The 19966-nt window shown below is 40.2% G+C and overlaps 1 protein-coding gene across 2 annotated transcripts in view; it reads right to left on the bottom strand.

Moving 5' to 3' along the window:
• Positions 1-19966, bottom strand: part of CNTNAP4 (contactin associated protein family member 4) — a 260580-nt gene that overhangs the window by 43756 nt on the left and 196858 nt on the right. For both annotated transcript variants that reach the window (XM_052778474.1, XM_052778475.1), the window contains exons 13-15: positions 19508-19705; positions 6736-6892; positions 3370-3497 (exon numbers count right to left, since the gene is read on the bottom strand). In XM_052778474.1, the coding sequence (XP_052634434.1) occupies positions 3370-3497; positions 6736-6892; positions 19508-19705 (483 nt within the window). The remainder of the gene's footprint in view (positions 1-3369; positions 3498-6735; positions 6893-19507; positions 19706-19966) is intronic.

The raw sequence follows: 19966 nt of genomic DNA, 5'->3' as shown, positions 1-19966 counted from the left end.
TTCTGAGAAATAGGTATTTGCTACTAGACCTTTTTTATGTTTTCCACCTGTCCAAAGGTGCAGAAGAAAATAAATGTCATTAAAGAGCATTTAATTAGACCCTCATGAGTGTCTGCAACCTCAGATTAAAAAAAAACTTAATAATGGTCTGCTTCCTTCCAGCAGCTTCAAAGTGCTGCTAATATGTTACTGCTGATCTTACAACAGAGTTTAGATTGCATCAGTTTTTTCTAGTGTGAAATTTAACATGTAGAACTCAGAAACTACTACAACTCATAGCTTTTTATGTTTTCTGGAAAACTGAACTTTAAAGAAAATTTTCATTATAAAAACCACTGCTGATACATAAAGACCATTGCAAAAAATTCTAGTAAGTCATACCCTCAGTCATTTCCAGTATAGTGATAAAAAGAATAGAATAGAATAAAATAAAATAGTTTATTGTAATATATAATTATGTAACATATGAGAAAATATATTAATATAATTCAATACAATATATATTACATTATATATATAATATATTATATATTATATGTCCTATATTATATATTATTATACTATAAAATATATAGAATAATGTAGTATGATAATGGTATAATATAGATAAGACATTATATAAGATATAATGTATAAAATATGTGATATAGAATATATAACATATATGATACTTCATATTTTTATTACATATTATCATACAATTAATATTTTACTCAACACCTTGCACTTTATTTTTATGTCAAAACTCTATGAGTTTATATTAATTTTTCCTTCAGCAATTCTGTATGATTTCTCAAATCTTAGTCCCTACCTCCCTAAAAGTATGCCATCTCTTACTGTCATTGTCTTTATGAGGTAAATGGCTGAGAAAAATTGCATTTTCTGCTTTTATTAAACAATAGAAGTGAATGTTCCTTTTCAAGGTTTTTGCTGTATTATTACCATTAACTGTTATATTCTGAAAGTTCTTTTCACTGAGATTATTTCTGTCGCAAATTGCTTCTTTCTGAAGTCAAATTCTATAATGTTGTCTGACATTATGAAAATATTTCTCTGACATTCAAACTCTGACTTCTTGTGCTGTCCTCATATTTTACAGTTGTCTATTGCAGCTTTTCTAGAAATACTGTGATCATTTAGCATCAGTGTGAAATTTTGCAGCAATTCAATCACTCAGACTAACTGAACATCAAATAAAGGCAGGGAGGTCAATGGGTGTCAGAACTGTCTGTATATTTTAATGATTCACCCGGGGAAGCTAGTTGGCTTCCATGTTTTAAGATTTGTGATAATTGGGGTCAGGTTATGTAATTAATAGTAGTTGGGAACTTGGGTGAGTAGTGAAAATGAAATTCTCCCCGCTTATTAGTACTACACAAGTTGTAAATACTTTTGTTTCATCGCTGTCATTGTCCCTGGTTTCATTGTCCCTGGCCACAACGGAGACCTGCTGCATCATAGGCTGTATGAGCATGGCCAGTCAACTGAGTGAGGTGTTATCCCCCTCTATTCAACACCCATAAGACAACATCTTCATACTGCCTCCAATTTAAGCTTTTCAGTACAAGAAAAACATTGATAAAGAGGAGTGAGTATGGGGCAGGCCACCAAGATGTTCAGGTTTGGACCACTTTTCCTGCCCTTCAGGCTGAGGGACCAGGGCTGGTTTAGCCTGGAGGAGGGACAGCTTTGTGGAGGACATAACAACAGTCCCCGAAACTTAAGGGGAAATCATCAAGAAGATGGAGCCAGGCTCTCTGCATTGGTGTAAGGTGTGAGTATCAAAGACAAAAGGTGTAAGTTGAAACAACAGAGTTTCAGGCTGGATCTAAGTAAAAACTTCTCAATGAGGACAGCCGAGCAGGCTGCTTAGAGAAGCAGTGCGGGCTCCATCCTTGGTGGCTTTAAGCTTCAATTTGACAAAGCCCTGAGAGACCTGGTCTGAGCTCAGAGCTGATCCTGCTCTAAACAGGAGACCTCCTTAGGTCCTCTCCACTCTGAATTACACCATAATCCTATATCATAACCCCATGACTTAACATTTCTTTGCTAAATAGCATACATGATCAGCTCACAGTAGGATGTCAGACAAATGAAAAAGAAGCACCCAACAGGTTTTTTTCATGTCTTATAAATTTTCATAAGAAAATTAGAATGCACTGCTGTAACACACATCTGTTAACAAATCTTCCAGGCATAATTACCCTGACAAGTCACAGGAGTGAAAGCAGAGATGACATAAAAATAAATACATCCTAATTTATATTTATCTATCTATGCAGTCTCCTGAGTGAGCCTAAAAGTACAGATCAGTACTTATTTACTGGTATTCATTTCCTCTTATTCATAAAGGCTGAAGAAATTTGAAAAACAAACACAACATCATAGGATGAAGAAAGAAAAATCACATAACAAATGAAAATAGTAATTTTTAATTATTTGAAACAATAGTGAAGTTCATGAAAATTCATAGGGTATCATCTGATGTAAAGAAATAAAGCTTATTAAATATTTTAATCCCTTGCTCAACTGTAGACAAAATTCTGCCCATTCAACTCTTCAGTTAAGATATTTAGGATGATCTATAGCATTGCTTCTCCTGACACTTGATTACAAACAGCAGCAGCTATAGAATTTTGTGCAATAGTTTAGTATTGAACATAAACCAAATCTGTTTTCTTTGCCAATGAAGACTGAAATTAATGAAATCAGAAATGTCATAACAAATCTTCAGTATCATTTTTGCTCCAGTTCTCTCACTACCATTAAATGATTTCTTCACACATATTTTTCTGGTTACTACATGGATATTCAGGATGTACAAACTTTATATTTTGAATTACTGTTCAACTTTCTAAATTTTAAATTCTTATGTGGAATTGAAATTTTACTTATAGATATCACATATACTGGATTAATTTCCCATAGTATAGTTTTCCTAGTTGCACAAATACTGAGAGGAGTTAATATGTATAAGGTTTGGTGATGGAGTCATGCATATCTAGTGAAGAGTATGTTTCTCCCAAGATTTGGTAACCAGTTATGAAGTCCCCTTCATGTAATGCTTTATTCATAACTTAATTCAAATTGCATAAGACCACTGGATATTGTACTCAAAATATCTGTTTGAAAACTACTAACTCTTTCTGTCTTCACTATTGGTGTGTACCATATTAAAAACATATAACTTTGTAATTCTACCTGGTTTGCACTGGACCATGGCATTTTGCCTTTTTCCTTTCTAATTACTAAAACAACTAGATGAAATTTTCACAAGAATGTATCTTCAGTTGTTTAGCAAACAACTTTTAAAATTTATTGCTGTCAAAACCCATTGTTGCTTAACAAAACTCTGCAGTTGTTACTTACTGTCACCACGGCAAAGCAAAGGCCCCAGTTTGTAAGCAGCTTCAGAATTTGGTCTGTCAGTATCTGTGATCACAATTTCAGTTACTGGTAGATGCTCCTTGTAGGAGAGGAATCCAGTATCATTAGTCCTGAAAAGGTAAAATGAAAGCCACAGCTCTCCTAAATGTTTCTGATAAACATGTCATTATCATTGACACATTGCTGGGGAAAAGGAAATAATTACATTCTGAAAAAAAAGTGTTGCATAACTCTATGGGTAATACAAGCAACTGTGAACACAAATGTATGCTTTGATATTGATATTGTGATTATTTGACAGAACTGAAACAATTTCATGGGAAGTGGGCAGTTTTATGGTTGTGCTTGTCTACATAAGCATGAGAAAACTCTTTTTCACATAAATGGGTACCTAACTGGCTGTTTAAGTTAATGCATTTGCTCATGTCAGTAATTTTATGTTGCTGAGGACTTATTGTATCTATAATGGCCTGTGTCTCATTATGGAATATTGAATAGCTTAGTATAATTTTCAAATAAGTCTAACTTTTTTTTTTCCTTTTTCACCTTGACAGAAGTTTTAAAAAATTAAATAGAAAAATGTGAAGTCATGCTGACTGTACAGGAAAAGCAGCATATGCTACACATATGTAGCTCACAGAAAAGGAAATATACAACCTAGCACTCAGAGCACATACCCAGTACTTACCATCTTAGGCCAAATTCCTTGTTTAAAATCTTTGTTAACTTAGTATAAGAACTGAATTTCTAAATTTCATAAACACCACATTTGGCCCTAAAATTTCTTCCCCTGAACCCATGGAAATATTCAATGACTCAGGACAATTCTGGAAAATTCAGTCTCTCCATTCAATCAATTTATAGTTGAATCTTCCCTTTAATGGGCAAAGCAAATAGCTCAGAGACAGCAGTACAAACTCAGAGAGGGGAGGCAATCTGGAACTCACACTGTTCAGAGATTAAACGCGAGACACACACCTCAGCAAGCAAGCCACAGTTCTCTGGGAATGTGGTGGGATTTAGCAACCCCCTCTCAGTACACCATGCTCTGGGACTGAGACAACAGGAAGAGATTCCACCCTTGTGCTGAATGAAATTAGTGATTTTTTTTCTCCCCTCCCCCCACCCTCTCCCCTTTACTAACATCACCATCTTTGCCCTGTCTACAATTTCCGTTTATCTGTCTTGGAGCACCATGCACACAAATGTACATGTTTTTTGAGGAAACTTTTTTTTTAGGTAAGGAATGCAAAAATTTTGAAAAAAAAAAGTTAATGTTTGATGAGGTGAGATATTGCAGATTTCTAATTTAGAACTGACGCCCCCCTTCAAAACACTGGAATTGTTTGTTTCAGTAAAAGTATCTTGCAAATAAAGGGAAACTGAATAGAAACTAGCTTACTTGTTCTGCAGAGAGGATTTGCATTTTTGTAGATCTTTAGGAGGAGATTTTTTTAAAAAATATTTTTTATTTTAGACTTTTGGAGACTTAAAGATTTTGATTAGTCTAAAAGGAGTTTTAGAACTAAATCTGTGTCCAATCTATGAAATAAGATAGATTTCACTATGAAAATAGAATATCAACCCCACATATTCAGAACCTCACTGTGTGTAACTCTGGTTTTCTGTGCTCAGAAAGCATGTCAAACAAGTACAGCTTCTACCTACTTTTTCCACCCACTGAACAGTATTGTGTCAACTGATTCAAACGAGTAGTCCCTAGGGAACCAAATGTAACATTAAGCACAACTACCAAAATAAGTGTAAGCATAGCCTCCATAACATTGAAGTTACTGTGATTAAGTCTCCAGTTAAAATTAAAATTAAAATGTCAAAAGTGGATACATACAGAAATATAAAACAGGAGTAATTATATTTTCAGTGTAATGTGCTCATAAATATGTGCAATTTACTCAGAGTGGTTATAGTGAAGAGATGCATGTCATCCTCTATCTACTTTATTTACAAGTATGTTACCATTATAAATTAACCCCTGCATGTGAGTATGGATTAAATGAATGACAAAACTGAGCAAGAATGTATTATGTATACTAGCAACCACTCAAAATCCTGTCTCAAAATGTGTTCATCTTTTAACGCTTATTTTGCTCTTGGGAATCAAAAATTGTTTGTATTTTTGTACAGCACAATAATAGGGAAATTCATAGTGTTCTGTGTATTTGTTTAATCTCTTTATTGGAATGAGCACAGCAGATATCATTCTGTGAGGTTTACTGCAGGTGCAAATTCTTCCCTACAGAAACTTCTGAAGCTTGTGAAGAATTGTTCTTTGACTAACCCTTTGTTGTATTTTTATTTCTGTATCTATCTGTGAGTTCCCTGCTCATGATGAGAGAATAAGCATTTTCCAGACAAATTCACTAGTTGTTCCTTTAAAGGAAGGGTGGATATCTAGCTTGAGGAGAAAATAATGTATTGCTTCATTTTGTACACGTGATGATGTTAAGTACCTCCCTTACATTTTTCTATTTTCAAAAAACAGATGTTGCTACGCTTATTACTATGCATACATTAACCTACTCACTGAATCAGATTTATGTAAGTTAAATATGCTTTACAAGTTTAAAAGCTTAAAATTTCCTTCAGCAGAAAAGCTTCCATTTGAAAAGTCCCTGTCTGCTTTATAAAGTCCTATACTGCACTGGAGCTACTGTTAAGAAAGTTGTATCTGATCCACTTAAGTGAAAAAGTCAGGTTAGGATTTGACATTGTAACAGGAACTCATCTCTTACATTACTTATTTGAATGGGATCATAAATAACATCAGAGAATTTCAAGTACAAGTGGAAGAGCTACATGTTAGAAATCCTTCCATCTCCTTAGAATAGAATTCCATATGACTGCTTCGCTTCACTGATAGCAAGGGTGTCCAATTTTAATTATCTAAGTTGTAGATGACAAAAAAAGAAGGTAGAAAGTCTAAACTTAAAAGTGTGGTTAAAAATTATGCTAAAAATAACTGACTTTTTTCCAGAAACTGTAATTTTAGCTTTAATTACTTTCAATATTCTAAAACTAACACCTGAAGTTGTAATAAAACCAGAGCTAATGTCTTAATATATAACATGCAATATACTACAAAACTAGAAAGTATCTGTATAAAATTAAACTTTCCCCAGGATTCAGAGTGAAAGAATTAGTAATAATACTTAATGTATATAGTTATAAATTTTGTGACAAAATATATTCTACATCAAAGAAACAGGTGACACTATGGTAATTTAAATTTACAACAGCCTTGGTGTTCTAAATGTACTAAGGCCTTTATATTTTATTTATTTACTTTCCAGGAAAAAGTATTGTGAAAAAGCAACAGTAAAAAGTCACCATTCATCTCTGTCGGCATCACAGTTGCAGTAATGCTGGGAATCAATGCAGCTCCCCTCTAATCCACAAGCACATTTTTGTACAGCAGGCAAGGAACCTCCCCAGTAAGTCTGTGTTTCATTGGTTCTTCCAATCCACCAGGTCAGTGGCAACCCATCTAAAAGGTAGGTTAAAGAAAATCAGTGCTCGGTCTTGTGTCCTACCTCTTCCAGTTTTTCTCATCCAAACAAGTTTCCAAAAGGTTAAATAGAGAAAAATCCCCCCTCAAATCTAAAAACTTTAAACAACAATTGGAAAAAAATATTACTACCTTTACTTGATAAGTAATTATTCATTTTAATACTTCATTATCAGGCATTAAATGATTGTCACAGGTTTTTGCTTGCATTAGTGGAAAAGGGAGCTCACAGTCCCTAGCTCAGCCAGCCATGATATTAGAATCATTTATCTTAAGCAGTCCATTTATATAATTCATTTTAAAATGGTCCATGAAAAAGGAGATACCATCACCCTAAAAATCAAGGTAGTTTATATTCCCAAGTAAAGATCAATTTCAGATCATGGAACTACCAGCAATAGAATGAGAAGAGTTACAGAAAAGCTATGCAGAAATTGTCTCATCTCACTACCAAGAGTACTACAGAGTACTACTACCCATATATGTGATGAACGTTAAACAGCTGAATAACGGTGTTAATCAGAAATGCCCAAAGACAGCTGTTAGGTCACAGGCAGCAGATTCAGAATTTATATATTCAGACACAGCAGAAATCATGTTAATGGCGCTCCCATAAGCAAGTTGATGTATCTGGTGAGCAGAAGTGAGGTTTCCCAGGACTATTACATCTCTATGTGGTGCATGCAGTTAGCATTGTTTGTAGCAAAATGATAAAACTGGATGTTTCCTTAATGTTACAGTACTGCAGATTAAGCTTAAAGATTCTGCCAAGCAAGCACAGCAACAGAAAATATATATGAAACAGATAATAGCTAAAAGATATGAAGCATAAAGATAAACCATCTCAAATAAGAAGGAAGAAGGGTGATAGATGCAATGCATGAAAGCCAAGGCATGAGAAGAAATCAAGTACTGTTAAATTATAGAGATTCTTATAGACGCACTTCTTTTTGCTGTTGTTGGAGCTGCAAGTTTTCAGCAGCAGGCCCTCATGAAGAAGCTGGAATTTATCCTAGTCTCACCTTTACTTTACTGCTTATTAAACCTCACTGTTAGATAAGACCTCTGTTACGCTGACAATCTCTCAGATCGTAAACATATTGACTGCATTCATTACCACACAACTGTCAGCCCAGCAGGCCAAAAAACACTGCGAGCAGTTTCTGGAAAAGTCAGACTTGCATAATGGCATCAATGTCCAATATCAGTGTTTGTGTTTGCAAGCCATCACAGGAGGAAGAAAACCTAGAGACAGTTTATAAATAATTTATCAGACAACACTTTAAAAAGCTTCCAACAACTAAGACTGTAAAAAGCAGAATATTTCTGTTGTTACAACAGCGTGCCTTAGCTTTATATTGTAGTCATGAATTAATATTTGCAGTCTTTCACTAAGGACACTGGGGTATGTTTAAAAGCTGGTCTCAGTTATTTGTTCATACAGCAAGTTGAGGAAAGAGTATGCTGCAAGTTCATACTGATTAGCCCAGATTGTTATCCCTGCTTTGGCAGAAAATATTGCCTAAGCAAAATAAATCTATTCATTAAAATGGCTAGAGATTTCTTCATAATGTTCACATAAATGTATTAACAGGTGACTTCTTTAATGACATTGTTTGCAAGTGCTATCCAGGCTGACTGAATATAAACTATTCTTAAAATACATTCAGTTAAGAATTATTACATGGACTGAATGTTCCAAAGAATTTTTCATGTGACCATCATCAAATTTTGTACTTGTCAGGAATAGCTAGTGGAGATTATAGATAGCAGAAGTGGGAGGGTTTAAATTGTGCAGGCAATTTAATAATGTATCTATTTGCATTTCAAATTCTGCTATTTCATTGTGCTTGTAATAAATGAAACAGAATAAATTTATTTCAGTAAAATGTTATTTGAATTTTGTTTCAATGTCAGGTATGCTTCAGTTATTAGCTATGTGTGATTGATTGCTTTTTGTTTGTTTTGTAATTCTGATTATAAGATCATTCAAAGAAATGTATAAAAATCAGAAAGCAAATATATAAAGGTGATCTTAAACAGGAAAAACTTGGTGAAAACTATCTTCATATGCTGAATAGATGAAATAACTAATTCATCAAGTCTAAAATTTCAAGTTAGATCACTTTACCTTCCTAAAATTCTCTCAAAATTTTAAAGCATTTGTATTCCAGACAGAATTCTTAGTTAGCTCTCTGAGCTCTTCTAAATAGGCTGAGCATCCTATACAATTTAACTATAATTCACACTTATAATTGCAACATCCATACAAAAATTTCTAATGAAACTTCTAAAATTTATGGTACTATGTCACACTGAGACACTAAAAGTTAGAATGCATACCTGCTGGAGCAGGCTGGAAATCATATGTTTCACATAAAAATAGGTGAGAAATATATTTCCAAAGCTTTCAAAAACATATATAACTGGTAGCAGTTTTAAATCTGAAATTACTGCTCTTCAGAGAGAACAAGTAATATGTTCTGTCTTCTCTCCATACTTTTCAATGGAAAGATGTATCTTGAAGAAAAAAGACATGAAACAAGAGAGGATGCCTAATTCCTCTTTTTTTCCCTAGCTCTCTGATGTCCAGGAGATAAAAGAAGTATTTCATAGGGTAGCATGACCTTAACATTTTCAAAAGATACTAGACTTCTCCCTTTCTATGATATCAGCAAGTACTAAATTTATATTTGTAGAAAGAAAAAGATGATAATTGGAGGATATTTGAAAAACTTACTCTCACAGCCTCAGAGACAAAAGCCCAGGACTTACATTTTCTTGTGTTCAAAGACTGAAAATATTTACCAGACTAAAAATATTTTAGCATATATTCACAATATACTGACTGTTGTCAGTTTAGATGCATCCCAGTTTTAACTAGGGCTTATCTAGGCATTGCCAGTTTGCTTAACAGTAGACGGCTTGACTGCTTCTAAGACTGTACAGATGTCTTTGAGAAAGCAGTACTGATGTGGCTAATTCTGTAAATAGCTCTGCATTACAGTGTTGTGCTGAGCTAGATATCTGGTCTACACAATTTAAAGGTGATTCAGTCAGGTCTTCTTTGGGTACAGCCACTACAGTGATCACTGTGTAAATATAACTGTAATCTTCCACCAGTTATCAAACATGTTGGATGCCTATATGACCAAGACCTTGGAAGGAGTGGCTGATACTGCAGGGGTCACGCTGCTATCCAGAGGGACTTTGAAAGACTGAACATAATGGGCTGACATGAACCTCATGAAGTTCAACAAGGGGAACTGCAAAGACCTGCACCTGGGGAGGAACAGACACAGGGAGCAATATATACTGGGGCCACCCAGCTGGAAAGCAAATTGGTAGAAGAGGGCCTGGCAGACTCAAGGTTGAACATAGGCCAGCAAAGTGCCCTGGCTGGTGTATTGGGTTTGTGTGGCAAGGTTTCGTTAGCAGGGGTGGGGTATAGGAGTGGCTTCTGTGAGAAGCTGCTAGAAGCTTCCCCCATGTCCAACACAGCCAATCCCAGCCAGCTCCAAGTCAGACCAGCTGCTGGCCAAGGCCAAGAGGTAATACCTCTGTGGTAACGTATTTAAGAAGCAGAAAAACCTTCACAACAAACTGCAGCCAAAGAGAGGAGTGAGAAGATGTGAGAGAAACCGCTCTGCAGACACCAAGGTCAGTGAAGAAGGAGGGGGAGGAGGTGCTCCAGGTGTCAGAGCAGAGATTCCCCTGCAGCCCGTGGGGAAGACCATGGTGAGGCAGGTTGCTCCCCTGCAGCCCATGGAGGTCCACAGTGGAGTAGATATCCACCTGCAGCCTGTGGAGGACCCCACGCCAGAGCAGCTGAATGCCCGAAGGAGGCTGTGACCCCCTGGGAAGCCCATGCTGGAACAGGCTCCTGGCAGGACCTGTGGACATTCAGTCAGCAGCGAGGCCAGCAGAGGCAACGGTAAGTTGGTGGCTAAGCACTAGATTGAGGTGGACTGGGAGGTTCCCGAGGCCCAGGAGCCCCGGGGAAGAGCGGAGGCACCCGTCCAGAGCCGGCAGCTCTAGTGGGAGAGGCTGACGCGGCGTAGGCGTTGCCAGGGGCAACCGTGGGAGATTTAAACGGCCCTGAGGAGCACCAGCGACCAGGAGCGAGGTGACCAGGGCGGGCAAACAGGGCATGGCGCGGCAGTTCGCACAGGCAGGGAGTGCAGGCAGGGCGCAGCCCCCGTCTTCCTCTTCCCAGCTGGAGAAGGCTACTCAAGCGGTGGGTGTTGGCCCAGAGGGAGACCCAGATATGGTTGCCACTCGGGTGAAAGCCATTGTTAGGAAAAATGTGGCAACGCAGACAGAGCTCCCATGTACACGTGCAGCTGTCCGGGTCTCTGGCTGCAGGGAGTGCCTAAGTCTACCACTGATGCCGGAGGGCAGCGGGGACACTTCTTGTGTGAGGTGTGACCAGGTGGATGATCTGCTCAGCCTGGTGGTAGAGCTGAAGGAGGAAGTGGAAAGGTTGAGGAGTATCAGGGAGTGTGAGAGGGAGATAAGATTGGTGGGCCCACACCTACCATCCCTGAGACAGAGGCAGCAGATGGAGGCCCCACAAGAAGTGGAGGTTCCCCTGCCCTCTTGCCACCAGGCAGGAGGGGACCTAAGAGATGGAGGAGACTGGATACAGGTCCCTGCTTGGGGAGGCAGGCGAATCCCCTCCCAGTCTCCCTCACCTTCCCAGTTGCCCCTACACAACAGGTATAGGGCTCTGGAACTTGAGGACCAGACCAGTGAAGATCAGGGTGTAGATGAAGTCCTATCTAGGGAGGTGCCTAGGCCCAGTCAGGCAGCAACACGCATTCTCACTTCCTTTGAAAAAAGAAAAAGGAGGGTAATTGTTGCAGGCAACTCCCTTCTGAGGGGGACAGAGGGCCCAATATGCAGACCTGACCCATCCCACCGGGAAGTCTGCTGCCTCCCTGGGGCCCGGCTAAAAGACATTACCAGGAAACTCCCTGGTCTGGTTTGGATCTCTGATTATTACCCATTGCTGGTTGTGCAGGTTGGCAGTGATGAGATTGCAGAGAGAAATCCAAAGGCAATCAAAAGGGACTTCAGGGCACTGGGACTATTAGAGGAAGGATCGGGAGCACAGGTAGTGTTTTCCTCAATCCCTTCAGTGGCAGGGAAATACACTGAAAGGAACAGGAAAACACACCTGGTCAATACGTGGCTCAGAGGCTGGTGCCACAATTCGGTGGAATTTGGGGGGTTTTGATCATGGGGAGGTTTACACGGCACTGGGCTTGCTAGCCACAGTTGGTTTCCAGCTATCTCAAAGGGGTAAAAGAATCCTTGCTCATGAGATGGCAGGGCTCATAGAGAGGGCTTTAAACTAGGTTCGAAGGGGGTAAGAGATAAAACTAGGTGCACCAGAGATGAGACTGGGGGCAGCATGCTGATGTTAGGGGTGGATTCGATAACCCAGCTCAAATGCATCTATGCCAATGCACGCAGCATGGGCAATAAACAGGAGGAGCTGGAAGCCATCGTGCAGCAGGATAGATATGACTTAGTCGCCATCACGGAAACATGGTGGGATGACTCCCATGACTGGAGTGCTGCAATGGATGGCTACAAGCTATTCAGAAGGGATAGGCAAGGTAGAAGAGCTGGTGGGGTGGCTCTCTATGTTAGGGAATGTTTTGACTGTACAGAGATACACGATTGTGGTGACAAGGTGGAGTGCTTATGGGTGAGGATGAGAGGGAAAGCCAATAAGACAGATATTGTGCTGGCAGTCTGTTATAGACCACCTGACCAGGTTGAAGAGATGGATGAATCGTTCTACAAGCGGCTGGCAGTAGTGTCAGAATCGTGTGCCCTTGCCCTTGTGGGGGACTTTAACTTTCCAGACATCTGCTGGAAATACAACACAGCAGTGAGTAAACAATCTAGGAGGTTCCTGGAGTGTGTGGAAGATAACTTCCTGACACAGCTGGTGGGTAAGCCAACCAGGGGAGGAGCCTTGCTCGATCTGTTGTTTACAAACAGGGAAGGACTGGTGGGAGGCGTGATGGCTGGAGGCCGTCTTGGGCTTAGCGACCATGGAATGATAGAATTTTCAATTGTTGGTGAGGCAAGGAAGGGTGTTAGCAAAACCACCACTACGGACTTCCTGAGGGCTAATTTTGGCCTCTTCAAGGCACTGGTTGAGAGAGTCCCTTGGGAGACGGTCCTGAAGGGCAAAGGGGTCCAGGAGAGATGGACATTCTTTAAGAAGGAAATCTTAATGGCTCAGGACCAGGCTATTCCCATGTGCTGCAAGTCAAACAGCCAAGGAAAACGACTGGCCTGGCTGAACAGGGAGTTTTTGCTAGGACTCAAGAAAAAAAGGAGAGTTTATCATCTCTGGAAGAAAGGACAGGCAACTTGGGAGGAGTACAGGGTTCTTGTTAGATCATACAGAGAGGAAATTAGAAAGGCAAAAGCTCAGATAGAACAAAATCTGGCCACTGTCATAAGGGACAACAAAAAATGTTTTTACAAAAATGTTAACAGTAAAAAGAATCCCAAGGAGAATATCTATCCCTTAATGGATACAGAAGGGAATGTAGCAACCAGAGATGAGGAAAAGGCTGAGGTACTTAATGTCTTCTTTGCCTCAGTCTTTAATAGTGAGTCCAGTTATCCTCAGGGTACTCCACCCCTTGAGCTGGAAGGCAAGGATGAAGAGCAGAATATACCCCCCTTAATCCAGGAGGAAATGGTTAGTGACGTGCTACGCCACCTGGACTCTCACAAATCTACGGGACATGGGATCCATCCAAGAGTACTGAGGGAACTGGCAGAGGTCCTTGCCAAGCCACTCTCCATCATCTATCAGTGATCCTGGTCAACAGGGGAGGTCCCAGAGGACTGGAGGCTTGCCAACGTGACACCCATTTACAAGAAGGGTCGGAGGGAGGATCCGGGGAACTACAGGCCTGTCAGCTTGACCTCGGTACTGGGGAAGATTATGGAACAGTTTGTCTTGAAAGCACTCACATGGCAACTCCAGGATAAGAGGGGGATCAGGCCCAGTCAGCATGGGTTTACGAAAGGCAGGTCCTGCTTGACCAACCTGATCTCCTTCTATGACCAGGTGACCCGCCTAGTGGATGAGGGAAAGGCTGTGGATGTTATCTTCCTTGAGCTCAGCAAGGCCTTTGACACTGTCTCTCATGGCATACTCCTTGAGAAGATGGCATCTCATGGCTTGGACAAACGTACTCTTCACTGGATGAAAAACTGGCTGGATGGACGAGCCCAGAGGGTTGTGGTGAATGGGGTGAAATCCAGTTGGCGGCGGGTCACAAGTGATGTTCCTCAGGGCTCGCTGTTGGGCCCCATTCTTTTTAGTATCTTTATCAACGATTTGGATGAAGGGATTGAGTGCACCCTCAGCAAGTTTGCAGATGACACCAAGTTGGGAGGCAGGGTCGATCTGCTTGAGGGTAGGGAGGCTCTACAAAGAGATCTGGACAGGCTGGATCTATGGGCTGCGGCCAATCGTATGAGGTTTAACAAGGCCAAGTGCCGGGTCCTGCACTTCGGTCACAGCAGCCCCATGCAGCGCTACAGGCTTGGGGAAGAGTGGCTGGAAAGCTGCCCGGCAGAGAAAGACCTGGGCGTGCTGGTTGACAGCCAGCTGAATATGAGCCAGCAGTGTGCCCAGGTGGCCAAGAAGGCCAATCTCATCCTAGCCTGTATCAGAAATAGTGTGGCCAGCAGGAGCAGGGAGGTGATTGTTCCCCTGTACTCGGCACTGGTGAGGCCGCACCTCGAGTACTGTGTTCAGTTTTGGGCCCCTCACTACAGGAAAGACATTGAGTTGCTGGAGCGTGTCCAGAGAAGGGCAACCAAGTTGGTGAGGGGCCTGAAGCACAAGTCTTATGAGGAGCAGCTAAGGGAACTGGGGCTGTTTAGTCTAGAAAAGAGGAGGCTGAGGGGAGACCTTATAGCTCTCTACAACTACCTGAAGGGGGGTTGTAGTGAGGTAGGTGCTGGTCTCTTCTGTCAGGTGGCTGGAGATAGGACAAGAGGAAATGGCCTGAAGTTGCAGCAAGGGAGGTTTAGGTTGGATATTAGGAAAAATTTTTTTACTGAGAGGGCTGTCAGACACTGGAATAGGCTGCCCAGGGAAGTGGTTGAGTCACCATCCCTGGAGGTATTCAAAAAGAGAGTGGACAGGGTACTTCAGGACATGGTTTAGTGGGCATAGTTGATGCTTGGACTTGATGATCTTGAAGGTCTTTTCCAACCTAAATGATTCTATGATTCTATGATTCTATGATTCTGTGACCTGTGGAGAGAGGAGCCCACGCTGGAGCAGGTTTTCTGGCAGGACTTGTGACCCCATGGGGGACCCACGCTGGAGCAGTCCCTTCCTGAAGGACTGCACCCTGTGGAAGCCACCCATGCTGGAGAAGTTTGTAAAGAACTGTAACCTGTGGAAAGGACTCACCTTTGAGAAGTTCATGAAGGACTGTCTCCAGTGGGAGGGACCCCACACTGGAGCAAGGGAAGAGTGTGAGGGGTCCTCCCCCTGAGGAGGAAGAAGCAGCAGAGACAACACGTGATGAACTGATGGCAACCCCCATTCCCTGTCCCCTTGCACTGCTAAGGGGGAGGAGGTAGAGAATTTGGGAGTAAATTTAAGCCCGGGAAGAAGGGACGGGTGGGGGAAGGTGTTTTTAAGACTTGGTTTTATTTCTCATTACCCTAGTCTAATTTGATTGTTAATAAATTAAATTAATTTGGTTCCCCAAGTTGAGTCTGTTCTCAACCCACGAACCTTTTGTTATATTTTATCTTCCCTGTCCAGCTAAGGATGAGGAGTGATAGAGTGCCTTTAGTGGACACCTGGCATCCAGACAGGGTCAACCCACCACAGCTGCAAAGAAAACTACTGTTATCCTGGGCTGCATTAGGAGGTTGAGGTGTTGCCAGCAGGTTGAGGGAGGTGATCCTTCCCCTCCATTCAGCACAGATGAGGCCACTCCTGGAGAATTGTGTCCAGTTCTGGGCTCTCCATTACAAAAGAAAGATGGAAATTCTGGAGAGAGTCCAATGATGGGCCACAGAGGTGATTAAGGGACAGAAGTGTCTTTCCTATGAGGAAAGGCTGGGAGAGCAGGAACTGCTTAGCCTGGAGAACAGAAGGTTCAGGGGGATCTTATATGCTTCGGTCTGTCATTGCCATAGCTCTATTTTAATAGCTATGGGTGAGGGAGAGCCTGTCATCTAGAATCTCCATAGAGAAAAAAGGTAGTGGCCATTTCATTAACACTATTCCCTGCATCTCATGCAGCCACGCCACTTCTAATACTGAGAAGCTCCCACTTTAAGGGAAATGAAAAGCTAGAGGTCTGATCACAGTCAAAATAAAAAGCAGAACATTACTCTTCACTCTACCATTCAGTCTCACACAGATGTATGGCAAACCTAGTAGGAAAACAATAGCAAAAAATATCTCTGAAATCTAATGATTACTGTATCTCTTTTGATTGCTTTTGCTGAAACACTATCTTTTTATATAGCCTAGTCAGGTATTTATATAGGCTCTGATTACAATAAACTGAATTTTGCCATTTTGAGTAAAAGAAAAAAAAAAAAAATCAGTGCTAGATAGCACCTCGAGCAGCAATAAGGGGAAGTACCAGCAGGTACATTTTCAGACTTCTGAAGGAATTTGGTTGATTAATGACGTCTATAATGTTAATGGTGTGATTTTCAAAACACCTAACCAATTTACATGATCGGTTTAGAGATACAAATGCCATTCATGGGGAGGAATAACACCATGCACCAGTATATGCTGGGGGCCATCCAGCTGGGAAACAGCTTTGCAGAAAATGTCCTGGGTGTCCCGGTGGGCACCAACTGAAGATGAGCCAGCAATGTGCCCTTGCTGCAGGGAAGGCCAGCGGTATCCTGGCTACATTAGGCAAAGCATTGCCAGCAGGCTGAGGGAGGCAATCCTTCCCTCTCTCCTCAGCACTAGAGAGTCCAGGACAGGGCCATGAAGATGATTAAGGGACTGGAGATCTCTCCCATGAGGAAAGACTGAGAGAGCTGGGACCGTTCAGCCTGGAGAAGAGAAGACTTGGGGGGCATCTCATCCATGTATATAAATTCCTGAAAGGGGGGTGTAAAGAAGGGTCTTTCCAGTGCTGCCCAATTACAGGATAAGAGGCAGTGGACACAAACTGATACATGGGAGATTCTTCCTGAACATCAGGAAACACTTTTTCACTGTGAGGGTGACTGAGCACTGGCACAGGTTGCCCAAAGAGGTTGTGGAGTCTCCATCCTTGGAGACATTTTAAAGCCATGTGGACATGGTCCTGGGCAACTGGCTTTAGGTGGCCCTGCTTGAGCAGAAACATCAGACCAGATGACCTCTAGACATTCCTTCCAAGCTTGGCCACTCAGTGATTTGTGATTCTGCGATTCTAAGACTGTGCAAACTGATACTGTTTGCTGCTGATGTGATTCAGATGCTGAAAACAATATCTATTTCAGTGGATATTCTAGGCTCACTGATCACTGAATTCCACTATTGAAAAAAAGTACCAGCACATATATTTAAAAAAAAACCACTTTTTTCCTTTGTCTTGTAGGTAAGACCTAGCTCTTCAAACGCACAGAGCAATCTATATCTACAAAGGGGCATCTGCTGCTTCTCCCAGGAACTTTGTCTATTTTTACTGTTACTGTGACTGAATGGGTCTAAGAAGATCTATTATTATTAAGTCATCCACCATGATCATGACCTTTCAACTAAAAAAGGACAGATCTAAATGCTGGAATGTAAGAATCTTAATTTTATTTCAAGGAAGTGATTTAATTAAGAATGCTAGAAAAGATAAGGCAAAGTTAATACATCATCTAAACAGTTATAAAAATGTGATTCTGGCTGCTTTCAAACAGAGAGGGAAACATGAACCCTAACTCTCTTTAGTAAGTGTTGTTATTTCATCCCTATATCACAAAACTCAGCGTTGCTTTTTTTAAGAGGCCTCACTGAAGCCAAGACTGTCCATCACTTGATCCTAGCTTTCTCTTACCTCAGAGCTCCCTCTTTCAGAACAGACTAAAGCCCATTCTTCAGAGGAATGGCAAATTGAATTTTGTACGTCTGTGATAGTGTTTAAACAAAGAATGATTGTAGAAAATCTGTAGAACTCACAAATAACTTTCCCATGCCTATTTACACCTAGCATTCAAATCTCTAAATTTTAGATGGCTTAGTGTAATTGACTGATTGCACTCTTTTAGCTTTCTAGAAAAAACTACATTTCTGATCCAATTATATCACCAAAAATAATAATTAAAAAAAAGTAGAAAGTCCTGCTTGTCTGGGTCTTTCCCTCTTTTCTCTGATCTAAATATTTTTCATGGTTTCCAGCTTGATGACTCTGCTGAAACTTGTGAGTTGAGAAGGTGGAGTTTATAGTTGTTTTTCTGTTTTTTACATATCCTATGTGACAGTTAATAGCCAAAATATATGAAATACCTAGAGAGCACAATCTTGAAACCCTCTGCTTGGTGTAAACCAAGCTTTTGAACATCTAGCGATAAGTTTAATTTGGAATCCATAGGTAAAAGGGAGTCTCAGTGGGACATCTTAAGCAGGTTCATCTTTTATGCTGCAGAGACATTTTTTAGCAGAAATTCTGCCAAAAGTGAATCCTAACCTAAGAAGACCAGTGATGTCCATGACATAATTAAGGAGAAAGAGTATGTAGGGAAAGAGTTTAGAGACAGAACCAGAGACTGTGGCACTCAGAGGCCTGCTCTCTACTTAGTAGGAAAAATGTCAAGAAATCAATTTGAGCAGTTTCAGAGTTTCTGGTGGACAAGTCAAACAATTTCACTTAGTTTTTCAATAGACAGTAAACAATGAGATTTTTTACTCCCACGTTATTTGGAGTACTTAGAATGGATTTTCATGGGAAAGTCTGTTAACAGTAGCTCTGTGTCAATGGGAGCTAAGGTTTAAGTAGACTACATAATTTCATTTTTCTTTAAGTATGTCAGAGGCTCTCCATTCATTTTTCTCTTAAAACAACTATACTTTTGTCAATAATCCACATTTTAACTATTGCTTTTATTTTATGAATGCTTATATTGGACAGTTATTGATGCTTTTTGTCAAGCACTCACAATATGCACATCAAATGTTCAAAAACATTCATGGATAAACTTCTACTGATATCTATACACTAATTTGTGTTCTTTTAAGGATATATTTCCTCAGTAATTCCTTCATTAAAATTTAAAAATCCCTGGAAGGCAGACCAACAGGAGCTCTTTTAATAATATTCTCCTTTAATTTAAAAGATTTATGAGAGAAATTAACTTAGAGAACACTTAATTCTCTGAACAAAGATCATTATAAACTGACATTTGCGTTGGTCTGGTTCAAATATCTCTTGGCAACTTACAGGAATCTGAGTACTAGATATCTGAAGTAGTTCAAATTCTGTAGTAGCAAAATGCCATAACCTTGATAGAAATAAATATCTTTAGTAACCAGTAAAATAAAATGCACTATGCAACATAATAAGATTTGTCTTCTTTACTTACCTGGCTTATCTAAAAGCCTTGACTTTTTGCAGTGGTAAGCAAGCTCCTGTTCACAGTGCTCTGCGTGGTTAATTGTTGCCTGAAGCTGGTCCAGGCTGGCAGAGTACTTGAAAAACACAGTATGTGGGTTCTCTCGATTAGCACTTTTGACTCTGGTTAGGTTGGTGTTGTTATGCTGTACAATTGTCCACGTTGTATCTTTCAAAACACAGGTGAAAAGTAATAAAGAATGAGATGTAGCTGCATAAGTTGGTAATGGAAAGAGAATGTAAGATGAAATTAAACTTTAAGGTTACTTCTTTGATCACAAAAAGTGCTTTCGGGCATATGAAACAGAGACATAAATCACTGAGCAAAAATGAAAACAATAATTGTTTCTGTTTATAAGTAGATTATCATATTGTGACTGTAACAGGTATTCAGCTTGTTATGATTATTGAATAAGGAAACAGTAAATGA

The sequence above is a fragment of the Harpia harpyja genome, chromosome Z (assembly GCF_026419915.1).
Source record: "Harpia harpyja isolate bHarHar1 chromosome Z, bHarHar1 primary haplotype, whole genome shotgun sequence".
NCBI classification, from domain to species: Eukaryota; Metazoa; Chordata; class Aves; order Accipitriformes; family Accipitridae; genus Harpia; species Harpia harpyja.
Note: the sequence above shows the minus strand (reverse complement) of the source record. Positions and strands in the feature narration are given on the sequence as shown.